Source organism: Cuculus canorus, chromosome W, assembly GCF_017976375.1.
Source record: "Cuculus canorus isolate bCucCan1 chromosome W, bCucCan1.pri, whole genome shotgun sequence".
Lineage (NCBI taxonomy): Eukaryota > Metazoa > Chordata > Aves > Cuculiformes > Cuculidae > Cuculus > Cuculus canorus.
This window is the reverse complement of record NC_071440.1, coordinates 19,034,678-19,057,924: the sequence shown is the minus strand read 5'-3', so window position 1 is coordinate 19,057,924 and position 23,247 is coordinate 19,034,678. Positions and strand designations below refer to the sequence as shown.

Below are 23,247 nucleotides of genomic sequence, written 5' to 3'. Positions count from 1 at the left end.
AGCTGAGTGGATCCCAGCCTGTGCTGCACTCCAGGGTTATGTTTTCCCAGGTACAAGACCTTACACTTGTCCTTGTTGAACTTTATAATGTTCTTGTTGTCCCGCTCTTCCAGCCTGTCCAGGTCTTCCTGGAGGGTAGCTCTGGAGCGTCAGCCTCCCCACTCATAGATAGAAATAGTGAATTCTGAGACTAAAAAACTTTTTTACGTGAATTGACAGGTGTATTTGGAAGGAGAGATAAGAAAATAGAGAGTAATATCTCTCACTTTAAGCTTTGATCTTGTTGTGTTGTTCTGGAAATCTGCTTTATCCTACGAGCTGATGGAAGTGCCAGGGCAGGGTTAGGTTGGACATTAGGAAAAGGTTCTTCCCCCAGAGGGTGGTGGAGCACTGGAACAGCTCCCAGGGAAGCAGTCACAGCACCAAGCCTGGCAATATTCCAGAAGTGTTTGGCCAAAGCCCTCAGACCCACAGTGTGAATATTGGGGTGTCCTTTGCAGGGACAGGAGTTGGACTGGATGATCTTTGTGGGTCCCTTCCAACTCAGGACATTCTGTGATTCTGTGAAGTTTGAATGTAATTATTTTCTGTTGCAGATGAACCGACGCGTTCCTTGAGTGGTCTTATCTTAAAGAATAATGTAAAAGCACATTTTCACAACTTTCCAAATGGGGTAACTGACTTCATTAAAAGTGAATGTCTTAACAACATTGGTGATTCCTCCCCCTTAATTAGAGCTACTGTAGGTAAGTTTACTCTTATTGTTGTTTTCTGCACATAAAAATGTTACTGATATGTGACAGCTGCACTAGTGAGACTTTATTAAACTCCTAAAACTGTTTGCCTCTGATAATTGCCACTACACCATGTTTTGATGCTGATCTTAATCTTCACTGGGAATATATGAAAGTCATACTTATTTTTGCTTCCTATTCTCTTAAAACTGATATATAGCAATTCAGTTTGTATTGCTTGAAATATGACTGAACATAAGTTTACTTGACTCTACTGAAATTCAGCTTGCTGCCAATTTTTATACCTAAAATGAAGAACAAGGTAAAAGTTTGCTTCTGTTAGCTAATTTCCTTTGTCCCCCATATTCACACCCCTTCAGGTAATCATTATACCATGTGACACACATTAACATAATGAGTTTCTCTTTTTTAAATACCTTCTGTCAGAAAACTGTAGATTAAGTGGGGTGATCAGACATCATCTAGAAGTGTCTTTGTTGCATGGATATCTGATTTCTTAAGTACTGTGTTTTAGTACACTTCTACAACATAAATATTTGTGTTATTTTTACTTATTTCTAGATAATGTTGCTTTTCTGTCTGCTCCTTGGGCTCTGCTTCAAGGTCTTGTAAATACCAGGCAGTTCCAACTGCTTTTCTACTATTTTTTATCCAATTCCCTGCCTGTTATCTGCCGAGTTAAGTACAAACAGTCACGTACTTTTTCACTGCAAGCTGGCTAAAAATTGTTACTTAAGCTAATTCACTACTTTAAAATTTGAGTGTACAATACTTTAACAATATATATGTATATCATTTGTGTATATATATATGCGCCATGTCCAACAATGGACCATTATTTATTATCTCTGATGCAGTGCCTAAAACTTAATTTTATATGGCTGTTTCCACATCATTCTTAAAACCTTTTGCAAAGCTTCAAATGTTGTACCTATTGCTCTTTGCCTCTTTAAGTTCTTGATAGTCTGATATTTATTTATTTATTTAATTTTGTCCCTGCCAAAGTGTCTCTTCATCATTTTTTTTTTTTTTAAAAAGGAAACTAGCTCATTAAATGGGTTTTCTGCAGACCTTAACAGAAAGCTCATGATGACATGTATGATCTGAACTGCATGTGTCTCTGCAAGGGGATGATGGCTTCAAGTTGCTTCTTGCCTGCACATTTGGAAGTGTCTTCTCCTAGGTTATCCTGTTGCTATCTAGGATAAGCCTTTTTGAAGAATGCTTAAAGTAGTTTTCAAATAGTCTTCAGTTTAGCTGTGAAAGCTTGCACATATTACAATTACAGACAGACCATTTGTCATCTTCTGAAAACTTCTGGGATCTTGGAAAGTTTTTTAAACCAGCTGTTTTCCAGAACTACTAACCTGTTTAAGGCTTATGACTTCTCTCACATGTTGGTCCAGAGTAGTTCTAGGAATTTCACTCTTTAATTTTGTTTCTCAAGTTGTGTTAATTCTACAAACCTGTGTCAAACCTAAGTCAGGGAGATAATTTTGCAATTTAAGTGCTTTGTCTAGGAGGCAAGAACATCCATTTATTTTGTTCTGTTTATGAAGTTCAGTTTAATTTTTTTTTAAATACAGATCATTAAGATCCAGCAACAATAAAAAATGTATTTTCTGTTAATGCATCTGATATTCTTTGCAAGATCATAATATTCAGAAGAAATAGTGTTTAAGACTCCATAGATCTCCATAGGCTTTTGTGAATCTTTTCTGTTCAGTTGCAATTATGAAGACAACTGGATACAAACTATTTCTGGAGCTGTAAAATTATTTTACCTCTGTCTTCATTTTTGCCCTTTGTCTTCTTGGGTTCTCCAGCCTTTATTGCATCAAAGGAAACACAATGCAAAATATCCTTGTGTCTTGCACAGAATATCCTTGCTCTGTAGTGTCCTGTATTCTTGTATATTTAATAAGATTTTTTTTCCTTTTTATTTGGAGTGAAATGTTATATGGTGTTTAGCTCAATGAAAAATCACTTGTCACTTGGGAGATTAATAGTTGAGGCAAAATGGACTCATAGTCAGTCCTAGTTTATAAGCAGCCTTCCCCATTCCTGTCACCTAATTGTTTTTTCCTGGGATTTCTGTATGTGCTGGAAATAGAATTAGTGACTCTTTGGGCCATCCTATCTGTTTGCTAGATCTGAATCAGCCAACCCCTTCAGCTGATCACTGGATGATCTGCAATAGTATGTAAGCTCTTAGTAGGTATCTTAGTCTTATAATGTGTCCTTGATGTTTTGTGTAAACATAGTAAAGTTCTGAACACATAATTTACCATTGGCTTATAAGTTTATTGATTGACAACTTCCCATGTTCATGCTTTTGTATCATAATAAAGAGGAGGTGATTTGAGGTGGATACTCTGTTTTTACTGGAGGTCAAGATTTGTACAGTTTTTAGTAAACTTAGAGCAGAACCTGCCCTGCAGTGTTTGGGCATGATTATTTACTTAATTGGAATTACTTTTGTGCTTGACTTACCACATCCGCCCTTCATGGTAGGAGGAAGAAACAACCTGCTTTTGCATTTCAAAGCCCTTCAAGTACTGTTTGTAATTAAATGTACTTCCTCTTTTTATGCCTATCAGCTCTTAATAAAACAAGAAATTTCTTAACTCCTTAGATCTTTGAGAGGAGTAAAATGAGAAAAATTGGTGTGAAGAAATGAGATCTCATTTCTTTTATTCCTCTGATTCACTTAGGCATTCTGATAACAACTATTGCTTCAAAAGGGGAATTACAGAATTGGCCTGAACTCTTACCAAAGCTTTGCAGCCTGTTGGATTCTGAAGATTACAATACCTGTGAGGTAAGGAGACTTATTTTGAAATGGATTATCATCTAAATTTGATTTTTATTTTGTCTCTTCATGGATACTATACATATGTATAGTGTGTATATGTGTGTATATGCACATATAGAATCTTTTCGGAGAACAGTGGCTCAAATTTGATACTTTTTATTATACTTGCATTCCATGTTCTTAGTATTCATTCAAATGAATTAATTTTCTTTGCATAAAAGCAGAATAAGACTGTAGATGAGTAGTCATAGCATCTCAGCTGAGAAGTGTATTAAAGTTACCAATTTGTGATGCCCAATCTTAGGCATGATCAAGTTGACCTTTGATTTTCTCTTACTTAAAAGTAACATTGTTCATTCTTCTTATTACTCAATCTGGAAATGTGATCTGTTACTGCTATATCAGGCTACTGTAAAATGAACTTTTTTTGTTCAGTGTTTATGAAGGAAAATAAATAGCAGCTCAACTGTTTTAAGGTGTGAGGAAAAAGAAGTCTTGTCTGATTATTTTTTTTTTTTAAAAAAAAACCTATGATCACACAATTGTAATTACTTAATGCTGTTTCCATAACTGTGCAAAGCATTTTGTATGTAACAATCATTAGAGATATGACTGGTCCAAGATGTCACGGTTATGTAGTGTTTTAGTGCTGCTTTGTTAAGAAAAAGAAAAAAAAAAACCCACTTGAGAATGAAACTTAAATTATTAACCATAACAAATCATTAAAAGAAATAAAATCATATATGAAATTAAACTGGATGCTTCTGCAAATTTGTCATTTATCTTGCTTTTAAGGATTTTTAAAAATACAATTGAATAAATGAGCGTTGAATGCTAAAATTGAAATTACCACTTCTTTATTATAGACTCATTCAACTTGAGAGCTTACAGATGACAGTATAAAGTGCTTAAATAAAAAGTTTTTAAAGATGTTTTAATTTAACTCCATATTTAGTTAACTGCATTTACTTTGTTAATTATCTACATTTACTGTGGTGGCCTGCTAAAATTAGCTGTTCTGTACAACACCTGAAACATTGCTTTCTTCAAAATGTAAAAGGACGGGGTTTTTTTTTTAATTATTATTTTTAAACAGGGTGCATTTGGTGCTCTTCAGAAAATATGTGAAGATTCTGCTGAAATTTTAGATAGCGATGTATTGGACCGACCACTCAATATCATGATACCTAAATTCTTGCAATTCTTCAAGCACAGCAGTCCAAAAATAAGGTAGGTTTAGGAGTTGTACTTAAGTTACCTCTTAAAAATTTATTTATGTGAGCAGCAAGGTTGATAAACTGATCTACGAAATAAAACATGTTTATTTTTTTTAAATGATCCCGCATTTGCAAAGGTGAGAATACACAGAGAATTCATGCATCAGGAATTTCTATGCTTATCTACTTACTTAATAGATCAGTCTCAACTCTTTATACATATTCCAATCTAGAAGCTGTCTGACTTTGAAAATCAAACTGTTTCTTTTAAGATTTTGTGTATTATTATGAAAATTTCAGTGATGTGCTTACAATTTCATCTTCCAATTAGAAAGAATTATCTTGCATTCGTTTCCTAAGGACTGCAGAAATGGGAGAGTAAAAACAATGTTTTCTTTTAATAGTTTCTGAGTTAGAATCCTGGAATGCTTTGGGTTGGAAGGGACCTCAAAGCCCATCTGGTTCCACCTCCTGCCATGGGCAGGGACACCTCCCACTGGATCAGGGGCTCCAAGCCCCATCCAACCTGGCCTTGAACAACCCCTCCAGGGATGAGGCAGCCACTACTGCTCTGGGCAACCTGGACCAGGGCCTCACCACTCTCCCAGGAGAACATTTCTCCCTGAGAGCTCATCTCAATTTCCCCTCTTTCAGCTGAAAACCGTTCCCCTTGTCTTGTCCCTGCACCCCCTGATCAAGAGACCCTCCCCAGCTTTCCCAGAGCCCCTTTCAGTACTGGAAGCTGCTTTAAGGTCTCCCCAGAGCCTTCTCTTCTCCAGGATGAACAACCCCAACTCCCTCAGCCTGTCCTCATAGGGGAGGTAAACATCTTCATGGCCTTATCTGGACTCACTCAAGCAGCTCTATGTCCTTCTTATGCTGAGGACTCCAGAACTGGATGCAGGGCTCCAGGTGAGGTCTCACAATAGTAGAGGGGCAGAATCCCCTCCCTTGCTCTGCTGGTCACACTTCTGATGCAGCCCAGACCACAGTTGACTTGCAGGGCTGCGAGCGCACGTTGCCGGCTCCTGTTGAGCTTCTCATCCACCAGCACCCCAAGTCCTTCTCCTCAGGGCTACACTCAATCCATTCTCTGCCCAGCCTGTATTTGTGCTTGGGATTGCCCCAACCCAGGTGCAGGACCTTGCCCTTGGCTTTGTTGAACTCCATGAGGTTCGCACAGCCCCACCTCTCCAGCCTTTCCAGGTCCCTCTGGATGGCATCCATTCCCTCCAGCGCACTGACTGCACCACACAGCTTGGTGTCATTGGCAAACTTGCTGAGGGTGCCCTTGATCCTACTGTCCATGTCTGTGACAAACATGTTGACCACCACCGGTGCCAATACTGACCCCCGAGGAATGCCAGTCATCACTGGTCTCCATTTGGACATTGAGCCATTGACCACAACTCTTTGAGTGCAACTTTCCAGCCAATCCGTTATGCTCCAAGTGGTCTATCCATCAAATCCATGTCTCTCCAATTTGGAGAAAAGAATGTGGTGTGGGACAGTGTCAAATGCTTTGCACAAGTCCAGCTAGATGATGTTAGTTGCTCTTCCCTTATCCACCAATTTTGTAGCCCCATCATAGAAAGCCACCAAATTTGTCAGGCACAATTTGCCCTCAGTGAAGCCATGTTGGCTGTCACCAGTCACCTCCTTATTTTCCATGTGCCTCAGCAGAGATTCCAGGAGGATCTGCTCCATGATTTTGCCAGCACAGAGGTGAGACTGACCAGCCTGGAGTTCCTTGGGTCTTCCTCTTTTCCTTTTTCAAAAATGGGGGTTATGTTTCCCCTTTTCCAGTCAGCGGGGACTTCACTGCACTACCACAACTTCTCAAATATGATGGACAGTGGCTTAGAAACTTTGTCTGCCAGTTCCCTCAGGACCCGCGGATGCATCTCATAAGGTCCCATGGACTTGTGCATCTTCAGGTTCCTTAGATGGTCTTGCAGCTGACAACTCTCCTACAGAGGGCAGTTCTTCCATCTCCCAGTCCCTGCCTTTGCCTTCTGCAACTTTGGGTGGTGTGGCTTGTGCCTTTGCTGGTGAAGGCTGAGGCAAAAAAGTTGTTGAGTACCTCAGTCTTCTCCAAATCCTGGGCAACCAGGTCTCCTATTTCTTTCTGGAGAGGGCCCACATTCTCCCTAGCCTTCCTTTTGTCACTGATGTACCTATAGAAGCTTTTCTTGTTGTCCTTGACATACCTGACCAGATTTAATTCTATCTGGGTTTTGGCTTTCTTGATCTGATCCCTGGCTGTTCGGACAATTTCTCTGTATTCCTCCCAGGCTACCTGCCCTTCCACCTTCTGTGGTCTTCCTTTTTGAGTTTAAATTTGTCCAGGAGCTCCTGGTTCATCCATGCAGAGCTCCTGGCAGTTTTGCCTGCCTTCCTCTTTGTTGCTCCTGAGCTTGGAGGAGGGGATCCTTGAATATTAACCAGCTTTCTTGGGCCCCCCTACCCTCCAGGGCTTTATCCCATGGCACTCTACCAAGCAGATCCCTGAAGAGGCCAAAGTCTGCTCTCCTGAAGTCCAGGGCAGTGTGCTTGCTGTGCACCCTCCTTGCTTCCCTAAAGATCTTGAACTCCACCATTTCATGGTCACTGCAGCCAAGGCTGCCCTTGAACTTCACATTTCCCACCAGCCCTTCCTTGTTGGTAAGAACAAGGTCAAGTTCTTGAAGAAAAATATTTTTCTGCTTTAACAGCACCAAAACTTAGAAAGCTCTTTATCTTTCATCTGGATCAAATTAAATGGCTTCAACATCTTTTTAATTTAATACAGTAATAATCTCTCCAAAGTAACAGAACTATAGGATAGAAGAAAAATTACAAAATTAACATGTTATTGCTAATATTTCTCAATCTTTTACTCATAAATGAGCCAGCAATGTGACCTTGCCACAAGGAAGGTGAATAGTATCCTGGGCTGGAGTGTTGCCAGCATGGGAGGTGATCCCCTCACTCTCCATGTGAGGCCACACCTGGAGTCCTGTGTCCAGTTCTGGGCTCCTCAGCACAAGAGAGACATGGACATACTGGAGAGAGTCCAACGGAGGCCATGGAGATGATGAAGGGACTGGAGCATCTCTGAGCTGGGACTGTTCAGCCTGGAGAAGGGAAGGCTCAGGGAGAGGGTGTGTGTTTGTCTGTCTGATCAGTGTATATAAATACCTGAAGGGAGGGTGAAAAGAAGATTGAGCTAGGCTCTTTTCTGTGGTGCCCAGTGATAGGGCCAAAGGCAATGGGCACAAACTGAAACACAGGAGGTTCTGCCTTAACATCAAGGAATACCTTTTTACTATGAGGGTGACCAAGGACTGGAACAGGTTGTACAGAGAGGTGGTGGACTCTCCATCCTTGGAGATATTCAAAAGCCACCAGGACATGGTCCAGGGCAGGCTGCTTTAGGTGACTACTTGAGTTGGGGGTTGAATCAGATGACCTCCAGAGGACCCTTCCAACCTCAACCATGCTGTGTGATTCTGTGAAATGTGCTTTTGAACTCCTCTTTGTAAATTATATTGAAAGATTCTACAACTTGGAGGCAGCAATTATTGACAACAGTAGTAGGTGGTGAAGACTAAAAGAAGAGTATAACTAGGAATACGAGGTCTGATGCAAATACCCCAAGACTTTGCCTGTAACTATTTATTTACCAAATTAAGCAAATCAACTACTCTCACCTTCCAAACAGTTCCCTTCTGAGTTGACACACAGCGGCATCTGACACTGCCGATGTCCAAAGCCATTCCACAGATCTTTCTCTGAAAGGCTGCTGAGCATCTCTGCTGGTTTGACTTTCACTTCTACCCACAGAAAATGGGTTCCTTTGAGCACCGACTTGATCTTTAGGAAGATCAAACTTGCAAACTGCAAGATTGGGGAAACAAGAGATGGGGAATGGCAGCAAGTTCCTGCCTGGCGCAGGAAACCTGCTCCCCCTACCCAGACAACAAACCGCCAGATCCCCCTGAGGAACAAATACGAAGCGCTGAAGGTGGAACCCATCTCCAAGGATGAAGAAGATGGCTCCCACAGCATAGAAACATTTCCTAGGCTGTGCCATCCTCAGATGAGGTGATTTGTACTAAACAAATAAATCTTACAGTATCCTGATTTATAGCACCTGAAGCAAAGCCTGTGTGTCTTCAAATGGGGAAAAAAACTTCTGAAGTTTTTCTGAATTTACCCTCCTCTCCTAGAGGCAATCAGACCTTTTGTATTTAGACTGGTGAGAGGATAATTCAGTCTCTTTGCCATCAGTCCTCAGCCTCTCAGCCTAGAAACATTCTCTACAGCCTAGAAACATTCCCTAGACTGCGCCATCCTCAGATGACCATAAAAACATCCTCAGTAAATAAGAAGAGGAGAGTGATTGTCTTAGGGGAATCCCTTCTAAAAGGAACAGAAGGACTCGTCTGCAGAACCGACCCGCTCCACAGGGAGGTCTGCTGCTTACCGGGGGCATCAGTGAAGGATGTAACTAGAAAACTTCCTTCTTGGTCAAAGAGACGGATTATTACCCTCTGGTAATATTTCAAATAGGCAATGATGACTTACAGCGCAGAAAGCTGAAAGCCATTAAGAGAGACTTCAGGACTCTAGGGAGAACGATGGAGGGCTCTGGGGCACAAGTAGTGTTGAGTTCCATTCCAATGCTAAGGAATGAGGAACAGGAGGTCAAAGAGAAGCAGCTGATTAATGCCTGGCTCCGAGCCTGGTGTGAGGAGAAAGGCTTTGGGTTCTTTGATCATGGGGTGACCCGCGCACCCCCAGGCTTTCTTACAAGGGATGGGACATGCTTGTCTCCTAGGGGGACTAAAGTTCTTACTACAAATCTAGTTAGGCTCTTAAATAGAGCTTTAAACTAGATGTGAAGGGGGAGGAGGACGAGACCAGGCTAGTCGTGAGTGAGCCTGGAAGTGGGACTCCAGTGACTGAGAGATGGTGAGCTGGAGAGGACCGCCAGTACGCCACCACAGAGCAAGTGGGGGTGATTACACCTGGGGACAGTAAGGACGAAACTGGCACTGTGGCATTAATTACTCCAAGGACCAGTCAATTGGGAATGAGCTCTATTCCCTTTATGAGGGCTGAAGGTTTGCCAGCCCACCTGAAGTGCATTTACACCAATGCATGCAGCATGGGCAATAAGAAGGAGGAGTTGGAAGCTGTTGTAGGGCAAGGTGACTACGATGTCATTGCCATCACGGAAACATGGTGGGACGACTCGTATAACTGGAGTGCAGCCATGTGGGGGTATAAACTCTTCAGGCAGGACAGGAAGGGTAGGAGAGGAAGCGGGGTAGCCCTCTATGTTAAGGAGTGCTTCGATACCCTTGATCTCAAAGGGTCATTGGGCACTGGCAGAGACTGCCCAGGGAGGGGGTGGAGTCACCTTCCCTGGAGGTGTTTAAGGGATGGGCGGATGAGGTGCTGAGGGACATGGTTTAGGGAGCGTTAGGAATGGTTGGACTCCATGACCCAGTGGGTCCTTTCCAACCTAGTGATTCTATGATTCTATGAAGAGGGAGCCAGGTCTGGTGAACAGGATGGGGTCTGAAGCACAGCGATGTTGTTATGAGCTAAAAACTGTACCACAGAGAAAGCGCTGTGGGCTGGCGCACAGCAACATTTTCTGATTGAGGGTAAGAAAACGTCTATCTGAACCCGTGTCCACTCGCATTGAGTGAAGGGGTCGAACTGAACCTTGTCTCACTGTGACAGATTAGAACATGTTCTATACCCATCTCTGTCTCTCCCCTCCCAATCTTCGTTCCCCAGCTACAGGATTAGTCTCGGGGGATTGTCAGACTGTGTATACTTCTGATAAGATTTAAATAAGATTTAAAAACTTGCCTAACATAGGTGTGTAGTAAGAAAAATATATAACAAAGGATGAACTTGTACTTGTGGAAAGATAAGCCTAATACTTCATTTGAGCTGGGAAAGATGGAAAAAAACATCCTTTTTTCCTTATCATGTTAAACTGAGCCTTTCACTTTTTGTATGGTGTGATGTTTGTGGCTTTGAAATAGCTAAGCCTGCTTCAACTTCAAAGCAGATCACCTGCTGTACTGAAACCGGGCTGCAGGTCATAGTGCTGAAGTATGAAGAATAAATATTAGTAAAGTCAGTAAAATAGTTCATATTTAAATCTGTCAAGAGACAATTTTTGAATGCTTTATGAGGCTGTTTTCCAAGAAATGCCTGAACAAACTAAATATTTGGAGTTACATTAGTAAAATACTTGAGTGAATCTGCAAAGGCTTTTAAACATAGCTTTGCCTTGTACCTTTAACTTATGTAATTTGGCTTTTGTATCATAGAATGAAAAGACTTGTAAGTAATGTTTTTGCGTGAAGTGGAATAGAAGAATCAATTCTTTGCTTCAAGTATGTTTTTACCACAAGTGTTTTAGTATGTATCTTAATGCAAGTGTGTATTTGTTCTAAGCTACAACTATATTGCTGATGTATATTGGTCTCATTAAATACTAAAAATATTGCAAAGGCAGTTGGATATTTAGCAACAAAGAAGAGGGTACTAGAATTTCACCATATTGACTTGTATAGAATTGTTAATATCAGAGAAGATCAGTAATCATACTGAAGAAGAATATCCTTACATACTGTTCAGAACAAATGTGCCAGACATAGTCATCCTGCTCTGTTTTTTATCTAATAAATAATTTAAAGTATTCAGTTAATATAGCGGAGTATAAAATGGTACTGAAAAATTTGGTTTAGTAATTTTTCTTGGTAACAATATCGATGTGCAGATTTGTTCCCTCTTGCTCCTAGAAGATTCTTGGACAATATGATTTGCTTCCTAATGTCTTTGATGCCTATGTACAGTGTAAAAATGTTAAAGTCATGAAAGAATTATATAATAACTGTTTCATTTGTAGGTCTCATGCTGTTGCATGTGTCAATCAATTTATCATCAGCAGAACTCAAGCTCTTATGTTGCACATAGATTCTTTTATTGAGGTGAGTGTGCATTCTTGGTTGTGGAGGGTTAAGTCGAATTACACATGTGATTTCTCAAGAACTTTTAATAATGTTTTGCAACTACCATTACCCCAAAACTCCACATTGCTGGCTTCCCATTCTTAGCTTCAGTCCCTATGGATTGAAGTTCATTCTGTATGCTTATGCTCAGATTAGTCTAAGCACTCTCACAGCCCAAGAAATAGTATTTTGAAAAATGCTTCCCTTTCATAAATAGAGGAAACTCTTGTTGCATAAAAGTACTGTTTTACTACCAAGTGCAAAACACAGAGTGCAATCCGCATAAAAAGCTCAAACTCTCGAATGCTCTGTGAAATCAAGTTTTACTTAACTTATTACAACAAGAAAGGTAACAAATGATCAGTAGCGATTAACAACAAGTTAACGGCAACAGCTTTCAAGGCAATACATCTCATCATTGCTACAAGAGAATAAGTTTGATAATTAAGAAAGATACATCACCAACTGCCATATCATCATCATCCAGATCTGCAGTCACTGGGGAGCCCCTGTTGCAGTGAGGATTCAGAGAGCCTGTCTGGACAATTGGGGGTCCTATGCAGTGTGTCCACTTGTAGGTGAGGTCACCAAAGTCACTGCAAGAGGGTCCAGCTTTTATCGTTAAATAAACAACTTGCATCATTCTAAAAGCGTGGAGTTTCTGGTCCCAGTGGCTCATTGCCCCCCCCCTCTTGGAGCATGGCCAAGGCCCCATGAGAGGAGATAAGGAGGCAGCTGGATATCTCTTATCTTTAAACTAAAGGGGGCTGTTGAGGTGCAACAAGTCTGCACAGTTCCTCTCCTTTCACCCAGAGTTCATGCTCATGCTGATTGGTCATCCAGGGTGTTGATGTTCTTTTTCTCATCCTGTGTATGCTGGAGAAGCTACAATTAAGGTGGCACAGCCCAATTCTACTGATAATGCTGACCATGACACATTTTCTCATATTCTCTGCACCAAGAATAGCACAGCACAATTCTACTGATCATAGCAGTATGAGACGTTACAGACTGAACAGCACACACAGCAATACAATACAAATCATCCATGGGTCACCTATATTGTTATAAACTCGTTGATCAGGCCCTTGACACTTCAGGTACTGACAGCAGTCTGTCACTTATCTGTGATGGAGAGTTCAGTACAGGTATCATCATGTTGCTGAGTCTGGATGATGTCTCTCTCTGAATACTACTACTAAATGTGATTTAGAAGGATGATTTGTTTGTTTGTTTGTTTGTTTGTTTTTGCTTATCTAGAGTATTTGCTGTTATGTACTGAAGGAGTTTTCTAGCTTCAGAACTTCATTAATGCTTAGAGGAAAAAATAATTCAGGAAATAATGTTCATGTGTAATGTACACATGACCAAAACACTGGGTAACAATACACATTGAGAGTCTGAAGAGTTTATTTGCTAAACTGTATGTATTTATGAAATAATATGGTATTTATGGTATTCTGAGGTATGGAGTGGGAGAGTACAGAAGTACATGAATGCATACTTTAGTTTGCCAGTAATGTCAATTTAAATACAAGTTGAACTAGATGAATTGAGACTTTTCAACTGGTATTACATTCCAACAGAATCTTTTTGCGCTGGCTGGTGATGAGGAGCCTGAAGTACGCAAAAATGTTTGCCGTGCTTTGGTAATGTTGCTGGAAGTTCGAATGGATCGCCTGCTTCCTCATATGATTAGTATAGTTGAGGTGAGTCTCATTTCCCAAGTTGCATGCTGAAACATGTTTGAGATTGCAGAAATAATGTGAAATTAAAAGCATTCATCAGAACAGGTATGTTACTCTTGTGTTTACCTACTTTTCATTTTCCTTCAAGACTGAGGTTGCAAAAGTTTCTTTTTAGCTAATTGCTAACTTGACATTATATTTGACAGACAACACATGCTTCATTCTTCATTAAGTTAGTTGATCCTGAAATGACCAGGATCAGCTATACCACTGAGCAGCCAGGCGTTGCCTGACCACAAGTGAGAAGATCATGTTAATCTTAATTCTAGGGCTAGTTTACACATTGAAGCTGTCACCTTTTTTGTATCTTTTGACCACAACAAGGATAAGGAATGTTATCTTATAGAGCTGACCTACTAACTAAGCTGCCTGCCGTTGCATTCAGTTATAGAGGTTAATGTCATTTTGATAATTCCTTTATCATTCTAGAGTAGTGCAGGCTTGCCTACCAGAGGACTAATCAGCTGATTTTTGTCTGTTCAACTGAGTTGTAATTTCCACGGTTCTGGGCAACACTGGCAGTTTCTAGGTAGCCTTTACATACACTAATTGCTAGACTGGAAATATAGCTAAGATGTATATGTTTCTTACACAGATTTCATGTGAAACAAGTGCGTTATAACCCAGTGTCAAATTCCATAAGGGTTAGTTCCAGACAACATGAAGATGATGTTAAATTTTTTTTGCTTCTGGACAAAGGCATTAGAGAGGCATAAAATTGAGGTGACCCATGACAGCCTTGGCCTGCTGTCTATTCTTCCTATGCGTTGTTTGGAATTCCACAATACCAATCCTGGCAGACATGTTCTCATGCAACACGAGACAAGTAGGGATTGCTGGTACTTGAAGTGGCTTTTTTTCTTTTGTTTGAGTTTGGGGTTTTTTTTTTGAGAGAGAGAGAATAAAGCTTTGGAGGTTACATTGTCAACAAGTAAACTTCTCTGGCTCTTCACTCTCCTAAGATTAGTAAGGAATTTCTGGACTTTGCAGGTAGAAATGATGTCACCAACCTGAAGAAGATCCAAGATTGTATTCACATTGTATCCGGTATTTTGTTGTTGGGAGAACTTTTACTAGGCTTCATATCTACAAAAGACAGCAATAGTGAATTTTTGTTCTATAACAAAATTTAGACTTTTTTTTTTTTTCTCATCAGTATTGGGACTACTGTGTACTGTTACTGACTTCTCCAGTTCATATTTGTGTAAGCAAATGTAATATCCCAGAATTGACTATTGTTCAGCATTCAAATGAGTCTGGTTTTCCCCTTTGAAGCTTGAATACCCCCAAGCTGAGTGCTGCTGATGACAGCTGCTCTAACTGAAGGACATCTTAAAAAGAGAAAAACTTGTATCTACTTGATGGGGTTTTTTTATGTTTATGGAGAATAATTTTTAAAGTAGTTAAGAATATTAGAGAGTGCTTCGATACCCTAGAGCTCAGTTACGGTGAGGAAGGGACTGAGTGCCTGTGGGTTAAAATCAGAGGAGCCCACAAGAAGGCAGATATTGTGATGGGAGTCTGCTACAGACCACCCAGCCAAGAAGAAACAACTGATGAGCTCTTCTATAAACAGCTGGGGATACTCTCTAGATCTCTACCTCTTGTCCTCATGGGAGACTTCAACCTCCCTGATATCTGCTGGAAGTACAATACAGCAGAAAGGAAGCAGTCTAGGAGGTTCCTGGAGTGCGTGGAAGACAACTTCCTCACACAACTGGTGAGTGAGCCGATGAGGAAGGGTGCCCTCCTGGACCTGCTGTTTGTGAACAGAGAAGGCCTTGTGGGGGATGTGACGGTTGGAGGATGCCTGGGACAAAGCGATCATGAGATGATAGGGTTTTCAGTTCTGGGTGAGATGAAGAGGGGGATTAGCAAGACAGTCACATTAAACTTCCAGAGGGCAGACTTTGGACTGTTCAGAAGGCTGGTTGGCAAAGTCCCATGGGAGACGGTCCTTCAGGGCAAGGGAGCCCATGATGGCTGGGTGCTCTTCAAAGATGAAATCCTAGCAGCTCAGGAGCAAGCCATCCGCATGTTCCAGAAAAGGAGCCGTTGGGGGAAAAAAACAGCTTAGTTGAGTAGGGAGATCTTCAGAGGCGTCAAAAAGAAGAGGAATGTCAATGAGCTTTGGAAGAAGGGACAGACATCTTGGGTGGACTACAGGGAGGAAGTGAGATCGTGCAGGGAAAAAATCAGGAGGGCTAAGGCCCAACTGGAAATCAAACTGGCTAAGTCTGTGAAAGATAATAAAAAATCTTTCTACAAATACATCAACAAGAAAAGGAGGACTGGGGAGAATATTCAGTCTCTATTGGATGCAGAAGGAACAACAGTGACAGGGGATAAGGACAAGGCTGAGGTACATAATGCCTTCTTTGCCTCAGTCTTTAAGAGTAAGGGAAGTTGTTCCCCCTGTGTACAAACCCAGGAGTTAGAGGAGCAGAATGAGGCTCCCGTGATCCAAGAGGAGGTGGTTAGAGACTCGTTTGCCCAGCTAGACTCCCACAAGTCTATGGGGCCGGATGGGATCTACCCAAGAGCTGGCGGATGTTCTTTCCAAACCCCTTTCCATCATCTTCCAGCGGTCCTGGCTGACTGGGGAAGTTCCACTGGATTGGAGGCTGGCTGATGTTGTGCCCATCTACAAGAAGGGTTGCAGGGAGATCCGGGGAACTACAGGCCTGTCAGTCTGACCTCAGTGCCAGGGAAAGTCATGGAACAGGTAATCTTGAGTGCTATCATGAAGCACATGCAAGAGAACCGGGTGATCAGGCCCAGTCAACACAGGTTCATGAAAGGCAGGTCTTGCCAAACTAACCTGATCGCCTTCTATGACAAAGTGACTCAACTACTGGATGGGGGAAAGGCTGTGGATGTGGTCTTCCTGGACTCCAGTAAAGCCTTTGACACAGTTTCTCACAGCATTCTGCTTCAGAAACTGTCAGCCTCTGGCCTGGACAGGCGCACACTCTCCTGGGTGGAAAATTGGTTGGATGGCCGGGCCCAGAGAGTGGTGGTCAATGGAGTTAACTCCAGCTGGAGGCCAGTCACAAGTGGGGTTCCTCAGGGCTCGGTACTGGGTCCAGCTCTGTTCAATGTCTTTATCAATGACCTGGATGAAGGCATTGAGTGCACCCTCAGCAAGTTTGCAGGTGACACTAAGCTGGGTGGAAGCGTGGATCTGCTGGAGGGTAGGGAGGCTCTGCAAAGGGATCTGAACAGGCTGGACCGCTGGGCTGAGACCAGTGGCATGAGGTTTAACAAGGCCAAATGCCGGGTCCTGCACTTGGGGCACAACAACTCTATGGAGTGCTACAGACTAGAAGTCTGGCTGGAAAACTGCCTGGAGTAGAAGGACATGGGGGTGTTGGTTGACAGCTGACTGAACATGAGCCAGCAGTGGCCCAGGTGGCCAAGAAGGCCAATGGCATCTTGGCTTGTATCAGAAATGGTGTGACCAGCAGGTCCAGGGAGGTTATTCTCCCTCTGCACTCGGCACTGGTGGGACCGCACCTTGAGTCCTGTGTTCTCTTCTGGGCCCCTCACCACAAGAAGGATGTTGAGGCTCTGGAGCATGTCCAGAGAAGAGCAACGAAGCTGGTGAAGGGGCTGGAGAACAAGTCTTCTGAGGAGCGGCTGAGAGAGCTGTGGTTGTTTAGCCTGGAGAAGAGGAGGCTGAGGGGAGACCTTATTGCTCTCTACAACTACCTGAAAGCAGGTTGTGGAGAGGAGGGAGCTGGCCTCTTCTCCCAAGTGACAGGGGACAGGACAAGGGGCAATGGTCTGAAGCTCCACCAGGGGATGTTCAGGCTGGACATCAGGAAAAAATTTTTCACGGAAAGGGTCGTTGGGCACTGTCAGAGGCTGCCCAGGGAGGGGGTTGAGTCACCTTCCCTGGAGGTGTTTAAGGGATGGGTGGATGAGGTGCTTATAGGCATGGTTTAGGGAGTGTTAGGAATGGTTGGACTTGATGATCCAGTGGGTCCTTTCCAACCTAGTGATTCTATGATTCTTTGATTAATAAACCAGTAGTGGTCTTGGTGGTCTAAGGTGGTCTTGGCCAGCATTTTGCTTTTGGAAGCAGACGGATTTAGTATTAATTTTCTTGCCAAATTCTTGGAGCACACAGGAACGGTCATTTTTTTGAGTGTGTACTTCCAGGTGAGCAGAAGCAGATGTGTATTTTTTTGTGGTGTGGTGTGTTTTGGGTTGTGGATTTTTTTTGATTTTTCTTCCTTTTTATGATGACATGACAATGAGTTATGTCAGGAGTAGACTGACATAAATTTCAGTTGTTAGATTTTACTTGTATGTTCGTAGAGCATATTTAGTTCTTACTTTTAAGAAATTAAAGTTCTTACTTTTTATTATACAATGCATAATGAGATTACTTGTAATGAATGGTGTATTGATGTTATGGATTTATAACACAGAAACAGCTTGTTGCTGAAGTCGTAGGATTGTGTGCATCCTGTTGCTTTCATTAGTTAAAGATGTCTTACTGCCCAAAGGATGTGTTCTTAATACTTTGCTTTTCTTGATGGCTTGACATAAGACTAACAAAACTGTTTATGCAAACCAGTTCTGAATAATCTTCCTATGCTATTTTGTAATTTATTGTTGTGAAGCAACTATTTCCATAGCCTAAAGTCAGTTGGACTTTATAGCTTATCATTAAAAGTACTTATTAAAATTTGGCATGATAATATTAAAATTTTAAAAAAAGTCTTCAAATGCACTTCCCACCCTTTCTTACTAGTATCATTGTTCTTACTATGGGGGCCTACAGGAAAGCTGGGGGGGGGCTCTTGCTCAAGGAGTGCAGGGATAGGACGAGGGGAATGATTTGAAGCTGCAAGAGGGGAGATTGAGATGTGATCTTAGGCAGAAATGTTTTGCTGTGAGGGTGGGGAGGCCCTGGCCCAGGTTGCCCAGAGCAGTGGTGGCTGCCCCATCCCTGGAGGTGTCCAAGGCCAGGTTGGATGGGGCTTGGAGCCCCTAATCCACTGGGAGGTGTCCCTGCCCATGGCAAGGGGTGGAACTGGATGGGCTTTGAGGTCCCTTCCAACCCAAACCATTCCAGGATTTCTGGGCTGTGTATATGGGTATCTTATACCACTGAGTACAGTAGCCTTTTCAATCTGTTGATCTCTAACTTAATGGAGCATCTACTATAATACATAATTAAAGAGGAAATGACAGTGTGAGGAGCACCTTCAAACAAAGATTACTTTTTGTCATTCTGTTTTTGTCTTTGTGACAAATAACTGGATACAATAAAGTACTGGATTTTCAAACCCTCTGGGGAAAAATGACGAATCACTTCAGGTGTATTAATGAAGCCTTGCTTGCAATGAGTAGGATGTTTTTCAAATTTTCTAGGCTGTAATCTGTTGACAACTAAAAATAGAGTAGTATTTCTGTTACTGTGAGTTCTTAATCATAGTAGTGACCCTTTAAGAAACACTTATAATTTAGTGCAGTTCTGTAGGATGGGGTGTGTTCGTGGCATACCTGAAGTTCGTAAGGGTACTGCATTCTGCACTGCATTCTATTTAATTCTGAGAATAAAATGGTATTCTGGAGAAGAATTTCTTTTGCTCATTTCAAATCCATATGTAATGTAGCTACATAGACTTCCATGAGACTTCTAAAAATAAATGGAATAACCAACTGTTTCAGAAAACAGCTGGCATGGAATAATGCAGAAATTACTATTTTGGAATTTGCAAGCATCTTCCCTAAGTTCTTTTGACAGTCATGTATAAGAAACTGATGTAGCCATGGTATACTTAGGCTTTCTGTTTATGCAGGTATCTGAGTATTTTTTGGCAAGTTTAAAGATTTGATACTTGAATCTCTGAATTACCATTCATGATAGAAAAAAGTGAGATTTTTTTTTTCCCTGTTACGGATTCTACTTAATTGCATCCTGTCAGGTAATCAAGGTAATCAAGGTAATCCTTTTATTCAAAAGGGCAAATGGGGTGGTGGTAAAATAATAATTTTAAAAAAATGCTTTTGGGAAACTGCTGTTTATTGTCTTGAGTCTCTATTACCAAGAAACTATAGGCAATGTTCTCACTTAAGCAGTGAAGAAACTTAGAATCTGAATCATATAGCATTAACAAATGAGTCTTCATTTATTCTCACTGTAGCCTTAAGGAGTCTCATATCTGTTTCTTCCCCTCAAAGAAACAAAATTACTCTGGTAGTATAATCTTTTTTTTGCAGACACACTTTGGGATATTGATAGCTTCTTCTGAGCACTTAAAATATTTATTTTCTACAAGTGTTTTTTTTTATATTGTATAGTACATGCTTCAAAGGACCCAGGACCAAGATGAAAATGTGGCATTGGAGGCTTGCGAGTTTTGGCTGACTTTGGCTGAACAGCCAATTTGTAAAGATGTATTATGTCGGCATCTTACTAAGTAAGTATTAAGAATTACAGCTCCTAATTATTTCGAAATAGTCATCTTTAAACTTCAGTTGACTTGTTTCTGGTTGCTTTTAAAGAGACTGTATCTAGCTTGCTTTATGCTTAGAAGGAATTTCCTATAGCTAGTTCTTGTGCATTTTAAAAATGGCTGTAGCACAGAGATCACTGAAAAGACTTCTGAAGATTTTGGACTCGGCTCCAGAAGCAACCTAAACTGTGTCACTGGTGCTTTACCTCGAGCTTAACAGCCTGTTAAGCATGAGATGGATGCAAAGGTGTACTAATGTGCACTTTACCTTAAACAAACATCTACATGTGGCATTACCTGTAATATCTGGTGTACCACGAACACATTGTCTTGATAACTGTTAATTTGAGCATCTCTGTGCAATGCCTTGATGTGCATAGTCATGCCAAGGGTTTCTGCATCTTTATGAAGAAAGTAACAAAATGACAAGATCACTTAGATTTAGGAATCAATTTCATATCAATTGCCACTGCAGTTTAAACTTGAAGAAAGCATGTATAATGTGTTTCTCCATACTTCTTCAGACTGACAGTAGTATTTTAAGTTTATAAAAATATTTTAGTAAGTTTCAAACAGTTATAGTAAGCCTTAAAACAGATCCTTGTTTGAATGGTAATGAATATATACGTTTTATTTGTTTTTTTTTTTATCAGGCTAGGGTTTTTATTTGGGGTTTTTTGTTATTGTTGTTGGGGTGGGGGTGGCTTTACAACCAAAATTATGAACCAGATAACTGAAAACCAGCTTGCTTTATTTGTGTGTTATAATCATAGAGTATCTTGAGTTGGAAGGGACACATAAGGATCATCAAGTCCAGCTCCCTGCTCCTTGCAGGGCTACCTAACACTAAATCATAAGACCAAGAGCATCATCCAGACTCTTCTTGAACTCTGACAAGTTTGTGCTGTGACCACTTCCCTGGGGAGCCTGTTCCGGTGACTGACCACCCTCTTGCTGAAGAACCTTTTACAAATGGACAGTCTGCACTTCCCCTGACAAAGCTCCATACCATTTCCTTGTGTTCTGTTGCTGGTAACCAGAGAGAGGAGATCAGCACTTCCCCCTCCGCTGCCCCCCTTGAGGAAGGTGTAGACTGCCATGAGGTCACTCCTCAGCCTTCTCTAAGCTGAACAAGCTAAGTGACCTCAGCCGCTCCTCCTAAGTCTTGCCCTCAATGCCTTTCACCATCTTGGTCGCCCTCCTCTGGACACGCTCACATAGTTTGTTGTCCTTCTTCTATTGAAGTGCCAAAAACTGCACATTTCATAGAATCATAGAATCATTAGGTTGGAAAAGACCTTAGACATCGTCAACTCCAACTGTACCTGTCTACTACTAAATCATGTCCCCAAGCACCTCATCTACCTGCCTCAGGTCCCTCTTCTCAAGGCTAAACAACCCCAGTTCCCTCAGCTGCTCCTCATAAGACTTGTTCTCCAGCCCCTTGACAACTTTTGTTGCTCTTCTCTGGATGTGCTCCAGGACCTCAATGTCTTTCTTGTAGCGAGGGGGCCAAAACGAAATCTAGGATTCGAGGTGTGGCCTCATCAGTGTTGAGTACAGGGGGAGAATCACTTCCCTGGTCCTGCTGGCCACACTGTTTCTGATCCAAGCCAAGATGCTGTTGGCCTTCTTGGCCACCTGGGCCACTGCTGGCTCATGTTCAGTCGGCTATCGACCAACACCCCCAGGCAGCTTTCCAGCCCCTCTTCCCTAAGCCCGGAGCTGCACGGGGTTGTTGTGGCCCAAGTGCAGGACTCAGCACTTGGCCTTGTTAAACCTCATCCTATTGGCTTCAGCCCATTGATCCAACCTGTCCAGATCCCTCTGCAGAGCTTCGCTACCCTCAAGCAGTTCAACACTTCTGCCCAGTTTAGTGTCATCTGCAAACTCACTGAGGGAGCACTCGATACCCTCATCCAGGCCACTGATAAAGCTGTTAAACAGAACTGGCCCCAGCACTGAGCCCCGGGGACACCACTTGTGACCAGCCACCAACTGGATTGAACTCCATTCCCCACCACTCTCTGGGCCCGGCCATCCAGCCATGTTTTCACCCAGCAGACGTTAGGCCTGTCCAGGCCAGTGGCAGCCAGTTTCTCAAGCAGAATGCTGTGGGAAACTGTGTCAAAGGCTTCACTGAAGCAGGTCACCACGTCACAGAAGGTGATCAGGTTAGTTTGGCAGGACCTGCCTTTCCTAAACCCATGCTGAGTGGGCCTGATCCCGTGGTTGTCCTGTGTATGCTGTGTGATGACGCTCAAGATGACCTGCTCCATGCCCTTCCCTGGCACTGAGGTCAGACTGACAGGCCTGGAGTTCCCTGGATCCGCAGGTCTCTAGCCATTTCCTCTTGGATCAAGGGAGCTTTGTTCTGCTTTTCGTCCCTGTCTACTGGCTTGTGAGGTTGAGTACCCAGCCTTTCTTGTAAATGAGTGTAGCATCTGCCAACCTGCAGTCCAATGGAACTTCCCCGGTCATCCAGGACTGCTCGGATATGATGGAAAGGGGTTTGGTGAGCACCTCTGCCAGCTCCTTCACTACCCTTGGGTGAATCCCATCCAGCCCCATAGACTTATGTATATCTGATTTGCCTAGCAGGTCTCTACCCATTTCCTCTTGGATCAAGGAAGCTTTGTTCTGCTTTTCCTCCCTGTCTACTGGCTTGTGAGGTTGAGTACGCAGGGAACATCTGACCTTACTATTAAAGACTGAGGCAAAGAAGGCATGAAGCACCTCAGCCTTATCCTCAGCCTTTGTCACTATTGTTCCCCCTGCATCCAGTAGAGGATGGAGATTCTCCTTGGCCTCCTTTTGTTGTAGATATGTTTGTAGAAGGCTTTTTTCTTATCTTTCACAGAATGTGCCAATCTAAGTTCTAATTGGTCTTTAGCCCTTCTGATTTTATATCTACAGGATCTCACTTCATCTTTGCAGTTCTCATGAGTTTGCCTGCCCCTTCTTCTGAATTTCATATATTTTCCTCTTTTTCTTGATTTCAACCCAGAGCTCTTTACTCAGCCAGGCTGGTTCTCTGACCCCCCTCCTTACTTCTTGAACTGAGAATTCTATCGTCTTGCGATCACTGTGCCCCCCAGGTGTCCTCCAACCGTCACATCTCTCACAAGGCCTTCTCTGCTCACAAACCGCAGATCTAGCGGGACACCTTCCCTAGTTGGCTCGTGCACCAATTGTGTTAGGAAGTTGTCTTCTGCCC

General features: G+C 42.2%; 1 protein-coding gene across 1 annotated transcript in view; it reads left to right on the top strand.

Annotated features, from left to right (window-relative positions):
- The window catches only part of LOC128850262 (transportin-1-like), a 74,043-nt gene that overhangs the window by 27,502 nt on the left and 23,294 nt on the right, over positions 1-23,247 (top strand). Inside the window, 6 exon segments of the mRNA XM_054053269.1 lie at positions 597-746; positions 3,470-3,576; positions 4,667-4,800; positions 11,707-11,788; positions 13,396-13,518; positions 19,876-19,994. Of these exon segments, the coding sequence (XP_053909244.1) occupies positions 597-746; positions 3,470-3,576; positions 4,667-4,800; positions 11,707-11,788; positions 13,396-13,518; positions 19,876-19,994 (715 nt within the window).